Source organism: Myxine glutinosa, chromosome 5 (assembly GCF_964187855.1).
Source record: "Myxine glutinosa chromosome 5, kmMyxGlut1.1, whole genome shotgun sequence".
Classification (NCBI taxonomy): domain Eukaryota; kingdom Metazoa; phylum Chordata; class Myxini; order Myxiniformes; family Myxinidae; genus Myxine; species Myxine glutinosa.
Window position 1 is genome coordinate 165654424 of NC_136265.1, and position 10189 is coordinate 165664612.

General features: G+C 42.8%; 1 protein-coding gene across 6 annotated transcripts; it reads right to left on the minus strand.

Moving 5' to 3' along the window:
- Positions 1-412: 412 nt before the first annotated feature.
- Positions 413-10189, minus strand: LOC137426795 (uncharacterized). 6 transcript variants are annotated; one of them, XM_078779015.1, is made up of 6 exons: positions 10074-10189; positions 9252-9719; positions 8850-8978; positions 5900-6025; positions 5585-5653; positions 413-5452 (listed from the first exon to the last, which is right to left on the minus strand). In XM_078779015.1, the coding sequence occupies exons 2-6, from the start codon at positions 9700-9702 to the stop codon at positions 4749-4751; spliced, it is 1479 nt and encodes a 492-aa protein (XP_078635141.1). In that variant the 5' UTR covers positions 9703-9719; positions 10074-10189; the 3' UTR covers positions 413-4748. The 6 variants fall into 6 exon arrangements, 5 of the variants coding, with proteins under 5 accessions (XP_078635141.1, XP_067971804.1, XP_067971805.1 ...); XM_068115702.2 differs by having other exon boundaries at positions 2957-5452; positions 8850-8981; positions 10074-10151; XR_010984404.2 differs by lacking the exon at positions 10074-10189 and having other exon boundaries at positions 4404-4515; positions 4657-5452; positions 8850-8981; positions 9252-9843.

Here is a 10189-nt window from a genome sequence, read left to right on the forward strand (position 1 = left end):
TTCTTCCCACTCACCTCAATCCCAGCCCACATATTAGGCACATCGGTTACGTGTACATGCTTGTCCTTTGTTGTGCTTCTCCATTTATCAACCCATTTCTCCCTCACCTGTTCGTGTGTCGACCTCTTATCCTCTGTCACAGTTCTTCCACAACCCTCAAGCTTTATTTAACAAGGACCTCATTCTCCAGGACTCATTTTAATACGACCTTGTCGGTGGGGCAGGGCCAAAAACAAGGGATTGTGGAAGTTTCGAATTACCATATTAGTAATATAAACTGCATGATATTCGATCGCCGATTTCGCAGATTGTTGCGAGGACATGGAGGCATCCGAAAGGAATCGTGTCCAAGACGGACAATGAGCAGCAGTGTGGTTTAACAAAAAAAAGCAAACAAAAAATAAATTCGACATCAGTAGTAAAGATGATTTTTATTTGTAAATGCGTGTACACACCAAAAAGAGCAGCATGAGATTACAAAAAGGGTCATCCATTTATGGTGTTACGTGCTGGAAACACGAAACGTGAATACGTTTATTTGCAACTTAGTGAGGCACTAAATAAAAATGCCATCTGCACCTGCTGTACAAATCGCTTTCTCGTGGCATGAAATGAACATGGAATAGCGAAAAGAAGAAAACCCTCCATACTTTTGAAAGAGTAATAATTATAAATGTTTAATGTACAAAATCAAAATTTTGTAACAAGACGAAGAATGTGCAAATATTTCCTTTTAAGTTCGAGAAGCAAAACGATTGAGTGGATCTCAGAAATAAACTCTGTGCGGTTATCGGAAAAGGAGAGTTGTAGCGAAATGCTGTGCAAAGCCTGAACAAGTGTCCACCAACATCCTGGTACAAAACCTTGGGTGAAAAGGTGATGGAGCCGTCGTAAAATTGCCTCATTCACAGGATGAAAAAGGCCACAGAGGAAAGGAAATGACAATACGAGATGTTGGAGGAGTTTTTTTGTTGGGAACAACCACCTGGCTATTGTGATTCAGATGCGGATCGAGTCCTTCCTTACGTGCCGAACTAAGCCAAGTAAATCAAGACGATTAAATCATTTCTCACCGGCATGGTATGCAACGCTCTTACCTGGTTACCAAATATTAAGATAAATAAAACAAAACGAATCTGTTTATATAACTTCACATACAACCATTACCACCAAATTCTGCATTCACGTTGCACAGAAATAGACACTGTTGCAGCTCGGATTGAAAAGGAAGAAAGCATTTACATTGGTTTTGTTCGGCGGAAAGCTATCGCCGACACCCTTACCAAAATTCCAACCCTATAGGGGGGTGGGGGGGACAATGCATCAGCAGCAAGGCCATGCTCCTGACGGTGATGGAAACCAGCAGCCATGTGCTTCATACAAAATTGTGATCTTATTGGGCTTCTGCAGGAATGCATCACGAGCTCGGGTGAGGGAACCCATGGACAGCCCCAGTGGGCGAACCCATCGGCAGCCCCAGTGGGAAAACCCATCGGCAGCCCCAGTGGGAGAACCCATCGGCAGCCCCCGTGGGCGAACCCATCAGCAGCCCCAGTGGGAAAACCCATCGGCAGCCCCCGTGGGCGAACCCATTGGCAGCCCCAGTGGGAAAACCCATCGACAGCTCCCGTGGGCGAACCCATTGGCAGCCCCAGTGGGAAAACCCATCGGCAGCCCCCGTGGGCGAACCCATTGGCAGCCCCAGTGGGAGAACCCATCGGCAGCCCCCGTGGGCGAACCCATCAGCAGCCCCAGTGGGAAAACCCATCGGCAGCCCCCGTGGGCGAACCCATTGGCAGCCCCAGTGGGAAAACCCATCGACAGCTCCCGTTGAGCCAGCAATTGAAGTCAATGATTTGACGTGTGGAAAGAAGTGGACACCCCCATAAATTTTGCTGAGCAAACCCTATAGAATGTATACCAAGAAGCTTGGGTACAAAAATCACAGCTGTGTGACCTGTTACATGTGGCCTACAGAATGCCAAATTGGTCAAAGTAATTTTGCTCGAGTTCATTTATGAGGTTCAACCTGGAAAACCATTTCTTATACTGTTAAAACACAAGTGGGAAAGTTTTTAAAACCTTACCAGTTATTTATGAGGTGCAAGTGGAGTCGCGTATAGAAAATGTGTTGCTCAATGGGTTGGTGGGCAGATAAAAATCGGATAAATGAAAGACATTTATCTTAGGATGCCTGTCTCGCATCTCCCAGGCTGCTTCGTCTTGTAAGCAAAGAATGCAAAAAAGTTTATGGAGACATTCTTAACCTGATTGATGAACTGGCATGATAGCCTAAAGGTATGCACACACCTCAAATCTATGTGGTCCTGTGTTTGAATCTTGAATGGAAAAAAAAAATCATCCTGGTGTTTTGCATTCGGGGAGATTCATCAACGTGTGCACCGCACCATCCCTCTGGTGGACCTTAAACGAGGCGTCCCAACTGTTAGAATTAGTTGCTGGATGTTAAAACTCCCACAGTGTATTTTGTTTGGAATAGGTGGGTTATTGCAGGAATTTTCCAAATTCCAATTTTCTGCTCTAACCTCCAAGGGGCACTGCATCAGTGAGGGCAATGACAAAAACATTCTCAGCAATGATACAAGCAGCCACATGCTGCACACAAAATTATTAATCTGATTATTGTCTTGCAAGTTCATGTATAGATAATGGCAGGAACATGTGGAGAACAAATTATTTGCCTCTGCTTATGATCTCGTTTATCGGATTTGATTTTCATTGGGCGAGGCGTCACCACGCATACAAATGATGCGAGGAGGTATACTTACTGCACACGATCACATTTCCCAGAGGCCGATGGGTACTGCGGCGTGAATACTTAGCCTAGACACTTTCGCTTCCATTAAGAACAAGATGGTATTCATAGAATTCTTACCCTGCACAGTCAACTTGGTGTGAGCCAACTCTTGTTTTTTTTCAAGTGTTTTTTTTCTTTGATCCAATATGGCTGCCAGACCACGTGAGCGATTACATCATAAGTTTATATTCTCTAATGTAATTGTTGCATAGATCACGCTCCATACATTTCAAACTGATCAGACTAAGCGTTGTCCCTGTCGAATTATGACATCATAATTACAGCACCAATGACGTCATCGTTAACAACACATATTCCCCATGCGGAGTTCTTTACAATGAGCGACGTTTGTTTTTTCCATGGAGCAGTTTTGGAGATATAGAGGTGCAATTTTTTTCCAGTTTTTCCAAGATGGCGCCTGTACTACGTGATCTATGACATCATAATTATTAAAATATGCTACAGGAGGAGGCGCTCCTATGGTACAAATATTGTGTCCATCGGATTAACAGTTGCAGAAGAATTTTCTTTTTCGCACTGATCAGAACAAGCGTTGCACTTGTCGAATTATGACATCATAATGAAGGCACCGATGACATCATCATCAACATATCTTATCATGGGGGTACTTGATCAACATATCATGGGGAGTCCTCGACAATGAGCCATGTTTCAACTTTTTCCATTAACCATTTTGGGAGATATAAAGGTGTAACGTTTTTCCAATATGGTGTCCATACCACATGACCTATGACGTCTAATTATGAATAAAAAAAATTGTACAGGCAGAGGCACTCCTCTAGTAAAATTTTGTCAATCGGACCAATGGTTGCTGAGAAAATGAATTTTAAAAATGCAGACACGTACGCAACTGAATCCCTAACCCTGCTTTTCGCTTCGTGAGTGCAGGGTAAAAAGTTTAATGGCCTGTTCCTCTTTGTCACTTTCCTAGGTGCCACGGATGCAGTGCCACCTGCAGTTGTAGGCAAGAGCAGGAATTCGTAATGTGTTCAGGCGCTAGCTCACCTATTCTTCGCAAAGGACACCGTGGGATCATTAACATCCATCCAATAATGCTAGCAGACAGGACATCCATCTGAATAAGGGCAGATACATTGCTGCCTCACCAGGGCTGCACAACACCAGGGTAACAGTTTATAGCAGGGTCGATATTAGAACCCAGGCGAGACAGCTCGGAGGCAAGTGCGCATACCTCTGAGATGTCCTGCCAGTCCCATAATAGAAATGGAATAAATACTCCAAAAGCCAAACACTAGTGGTCAAACAATCCTGATTAAAATAGGGGTACAGACCCCTCTTTGGTTGTGGCTCCAAGCAGCTATAGGTCTAACAAAGCCTCATCACCAAAGGTTACATTACTCAGAGAAACTACTGGGTATTAAGGGACGCCTTAAGTGAAGTGGAAACTAGTGCCAATTAATTTTCATACAAACTTTGCAGTAGCGGGTTACATTAATAATGATGCATAGAATAATATTATTATTGTTATATATATTTGTACAAGCAAGATTCTCGTGTATGCAAAAAAAATTAAGCACTTTCGCAGAGCCCGGAGGAAGCCGACAATCTCTTTTCTCTTCCGGATCGAGTCCGCCATTATGTAAAAAAGCTCCTTTGCTGAAATCGGCAGAACTCTCCACCAACTGTCTTGCTCAAATGAAATTTGCAAACACTCACTGCATGTGAAGCATGGGGGATAAAATAATCCTCAGTCAGTGATATAACGGCCCACATGATGAATGGGCTTGCACAAAACTTGCTTTCAGGTATATGCAGAGTAAAGGGTATGGTTTAGAAATCCAAGAGAAAGTACTTACATCATGGTATCACCATGGAGATTACGGTCATATTACTGTGCAACTAGGTAACGGAACAATCCCTTGGATTCAAGGTTCGGGAAGAATCAACCCTAAGGTTGGGCTTTTGTGTCATTCATATCGATGGCTCCGGGATGACCATGCGATTCCTCAAGACTTGTCCGATCATTGGTACTAACCTGGCTACGAGGCTCCGCGAGATACAGTTCACCTACGTATGGAAGGCCAGTTGGACGGACGTGCGTGCGCCGATGTCGTGCCAAGCTGCAGGAGCGAGAAAAGCGTTTGCCGCAGGATTCACAAGAGAACGGTCGTTCCCCCGTGTGCCGTCTTTTGTGGCGAATGAGTACGTGAGAGTGAGTAAAACGCATGCCGCACTCTTCACAGTGAAAGCGACGTTCTCCATCACAGCACGCCCAGCCTGGCCCTCCACCACTGCTACTGTTAGCACCTGCCCTACGGCCCACCTTGGACACCGATGGCAATCCCCAATCAACTCCCATACTGGCCATTTCATCCGGTTGTGCCAGCAGAGACGAGGGTGACGGCCACTCTTCGGAACGGCACAGCGCACCGGAGTCAGATCCACTCTGTTCTTTGATTTGTCGGCACACTTTGCTGGCGACCTCTGACATCTCGCTTCCAGCGCCGGTCCAGGTGGTACCGTCTGCACAGCGCGACGCCATGAAGTGCTCAGAGGGGTCCTGGCTGGATGTGGCATGCATGTGCTGATGGGTCGTGCGCAGCGCTTTTATAGGAAACATATACGTGTTCAGCTCATTGCCTTTTTCCTCTGCTGCACAGCAACGTTCAAGAGGGAAAAAAAAGGAAATTTTCTTACAATAAAGCAAAATCCTCATGCAGCATTACCAGCCCACCGCAACATATCCAGTACGGTCACGATTGTTAAAAATAAAACTCTACCCACCTCTAGTGTTCTCAAAGCCTCTCTCACACTCCATCATCTCTGCCTTTGTGAGAACAGCTGGGAAAACAACTGTTACAGATATCATCCAGTCAATTTCACACTTGGTGTTAAAACTGACTTTGTAATTTGTATCGAGTTTAAATGTGAAAAACATGTACAGTACGTATATAAAAAATAACTATGGTGTAAAAATAAGGAATAAAATTTGCCTGTGATGCTAATCAGAGACAAGAGTAAATTAATCTCCGCAACTGGGAACCATCTTGAAAAATTTTCCTTGTCCACAATGACAAATCAGGATCGAGCTATGTTCACCTTTTCCTCTCCGGGTCCTGTCCTGGTTCTGTGGGGGATCACGAGCCGCTCCATGGGGTTGCTCGACCACATGAAGACTATCCTGGTCCACCGTAGGATCCAGCTGTACCACTTGTGTATCCTTGCCTGGAATAACAAGGAAGGGATCTCTAAACATTAGCAATCTCTTGTTAGGAACAAGCACTTTTGTTAAAAACAAGCATTTATTCAGTGACAACCTGAATGTTACTGGACCATAAAAACATGTCCATCTTATGCAACCATTACACCAAATAACAAGAGAATAGCAACATTTAACATTCTCTCTCATTGCGTAGTTTGCAATTTTAAAAATGCCACATATAAACTAGCAGAGTACCCGTCCTACGGGCGATCTTGTTCTCAGCATGCAACACGTTCTTCGAACACATACCTTTATTTGAGCGGTGTATAGGCAACTGACAGCTCCCTCAATCACTCCGGAAAAAAATATATATATATATATAAAAAAATATATATATATATATATATATATATATATATATAAAATATATATATATATATAAATAAAAAATATATATATATATATATATATAAAATATATATATATATATATATATATATATATATATATATATATATATATATATATATATATATATATATATAAAAAAAATATATATATATATATATATATATATATATATATATATAAATTGTTTTTTTAAATATATATATATATATATATATATATATAACCAGGTTATATATATATATAACCCGGCTTATGTGCATGAAGCAAAAACATGCTTACTAGTTACAATTAAAAACACCTCACTGCACTGGAAAACGTGGGGACAGGAATACTGTACTGTAGTGTGGTGTGGGACTTGCAATACCCTCTCCCACCTGGATGCAGTGCTACCACGGTACACATTTACATAGAGAATTTGCAGCCCCCTCCTTCCTCCCCTCCCCCCCCCCCCCCACCCACCCCCACTTCCAAGACCACCAGCAAAGCGAAAAATATCGAATCCATGAATGTGGGGGCATTGTTTGAATGGGGGTAAAAAAAAAAGTTTTTTTTTTTTTTTTTTTTTTTACTTCATGGTCTAGGCTCGTGGAAGAAGTGACACAGAACAAACTAGAACAGCACTCGGTAGAACGCAAACCTCCGCCAGGCTGAACATTCTATGTTTGGTATCCCACTGATAGGCTAGATCTGGATTCGGACCTGAACCTAAATCTAGTCGGCTTGTTATTGTCACCTAACCAACTCGTCCACCAAGTTTAGTCATAACTCATCTGCAACTTTTTAAAATATCATGTTATATATATCGCTTTTCACCCAATCTCTCAATGGTGAAGAATCACTGAAAAATTAAATAATTCTCATATCCGAATCCATATTCACATCTTCACCAAAATCGAATCGATTAGTCCTTGTCGCGCACTCAACCTGTCCAACAAGTTTTGTTCAAATCCATCCATAACTTTTTGAGATATCATGCTATGTATCAGTTTTAGTCCTATCTCTCAATGGTGAAGAATCACTTAAAAATTAAATAACTCGTATCCTAATCCATATTCAGATCTTCACCAAAATCGAATCGATTCTTCCTCGTCACACACCCAACCTCTCCACCAAGTTTCGTCCAAATCTGTCCATAACTTTTTGAGATATCCTGCTATGTATCGTTTTTGGCCCGATCGCCCAATGGTGAAGAATCACTTAAAAAATTCTACAAGCCGGATCCGGATCCAGATCTTCACCAAAATATAATCATTTCGTCCATGCCACATACACTACCTTTCTGCCAAATTTTGTCCGAATCTGTCCACAACTTTTTGAGATATCTTGTTCACACACAAACAGACAAACAAGCAGACAGGGGTGATAACCTCCATCCACCTTTGGTGGCGGAGGTAATCAGGACACAACATAAGAAAGGGAACAGCAGGAGAAGAGGGAAACGCCAACAGCAGTGCTGAGGGAGAAAATAGATGGAGACGGACAAATAAGGGATGCAGGTAGTGATGAGAGGTAAGGGAGAAAGCAAAGGGTGGACAAGATGGATACATAAGCAAAATGTTTGGGAGGGGTGGGAAGTGGTTTAACAGGTACAGAAAAGATCATGATTTTGGATGGGAATGGCTTGAGATGGTGGTGAACAGCTGTCTTGAAGACCTGAAGGGAAGAATGAGATTGAAGAGAGTATGGAAGGTGGTTCCACAGGTTGGAAAAAAGGAATAAATGAGTGGTGAGCACTGGTTCTGGATTGAGGCAGTTTCACTCGGAGGGGTTGTTGATGGACCGCGTGCGTCCTGCAGATAACTAAGGGGGACAAAGCATGGAGAGGGCAGAGGATGCAAATCTTGACAAGGCACCACCAGGTTTTAGAGGAGGAAGACAAGTTTCAAAGCTCATTCTTGAGATTGGATAGATGTTGTTTTCTGGCTCTCAAGAGAGTAGACACACTTGGTGCAAGCTTTGTGGAATGATCTGAGAATGTCTTCAGAGGAGAATGCAAGTTGTTTTAAAGCACCTGCCTCACCACAGGTTTCAGAGTACCACGAGCAGCAGGATTGGTAGGATAATTGAAAGTATGGGATGAATCTGTGGATAACAGAGAGCAGGTTTCTGTAGAAGAATTCCCAGGCTGAATTAATATCAGCGGCAGTGGATATAGGAGACCAGTCCTAATGTGTAAAATATATATATATATATTCTTTTTAACCGCAAATACGCAAGGCACGCATGTAGTTCTAGCAAGTCACATGTTATGAACCGCGTCAATGTTGAGGTCCGACTGTATATATAAATATATATATATTTTTAAATATTAATTCTCATCAGTTACAATGGTCTCTGGAACATATCTTCAAAATGGCTAGAATTAACAATCATAAATACCGTATTACATTTTATAACAATGATTTTGTGCATTACCTAAATTCAGATACACTGTACCTTCAAAAGCAGGCTCAGCCTTGATCCTCACTCCGCGCCAGGATGGAGAGGAACCGGTATTTGTTTGAGGAATCAGTTCTTCAGGGTCCTCTTCATTCTGAGCCCTCTCTGTCGGTGTTATAACTTGGTCTGCTGGTAAGGAGAGGGAGAGAGACAGAGACAAAGGACAAGGAACAAGAGCAAAATAAAGGGACAGCAGGAAGTGCGAGAGGGGGAATGTATCGCCACATTTAGCAGCATACTTCATGAAGTCTATGGAAATGAATGAGACCATTATTTAGAACTTGACTTTCTCACCCGATTCAGTAATTTCAAGCAATAATGTGCAGTGATTTGTGGGTATTTAAGGCCTGGTAAGTTGACGATATTAAAATTTGTATGCAGAGATAAATCGATACTCACCAACATCTACAGGTGAAGTCCTCAGACATTCTTCACTTCCTTCCAACACCCCAGCATACAATTCAAGAGAGCCGAGTCTCTGTGCAGAGAGTGAGAGTTCCTGACTCACACTGGTCAACAAAACCACCATCGAGTCGAGCAGGCCACTCAGAAATGGTTGAAGACCCGTGGCATTGAACCCGTGGGTTGCCTCTACACCGCCCTGACGACTGAATGCTACACCCTCAACGGCGCGTCTCAGTACGGCGTATGTGGCGAAGGAAAGGCGCTCCCGGGCCAACGCAAACAGCTCGGAGCGAACCTGAGCGCTCTCTGCACAAGCCAGCAGCGCCTCGTAATCTCCAATCCCCAACTCCCGCTCCACGGCCTGGGCCACACGGGAACTGACGCCCTGGGTCGTAAGCCAGGCTGGAAAGTCTCGCCGTGGATCGAGCACCAACCCGCATGCCATTTTTATCTTATATGCCTCTGAAAGAAAGCGATGGCAATAATCTCAACCTTTTTATTAAATCTCTACAGAACAGTCACATAGAACACCATACAATGCCTTCAGAAAGTATGCACACCCCATGACGTTTTCACACTTTTTAGTGTTACAGCCCAAATTTAAAATAGATTCAATTGAGATTTTTTTTGTCACTGATCTACACATAATGCCCCATTTATGTCAAAGTGGAATTTTTTTATTTTTTTTTATTTTTACAAATCTATTAAAAATGAAAAGCTGAAATGTCGAGTCATCCTAGAGATGTCTCTACAACTTGATTTGAGTCCACCTGTGGTCAATTCAATTGATTGCACATCATTTAGAAAGAAACACACCTGTCTATATATTAAGGTCCCACAGTTGACAGTGCATGTCACAGCAGAAAGTCTACCATGAACTCCAAGGAACTGTCCATAGAACTCCCAGATAAAATTGGGGGGAGGCATAGATC

Excerpts from the sequence above, each read along its gene's own strand:
- LOC137426795 (XM_068115702.2), bottom strand. The coding sequence starts at position 9,702 with ATGGCATGCGGGTTGGTGCTCGATCCACGGCGAGACTTTCCAGCCTGG. Across the intron at positions 6,026-8,849 it reads GGCTGAGCCTGCTTTTGAAG|GCAAGGATACACAAGTGGTA; the intron begins GTACAGTGTATC and ends TTGTTATTCCAG. Across the intron at positions 5,453-5,584 it reads AGGCTTTGAGAACACTAGAG|CAGAGGAAAAAGGCAATGAG; the intron begins GTGGGTAGAGTT and ends GTTGCTGTGCAG.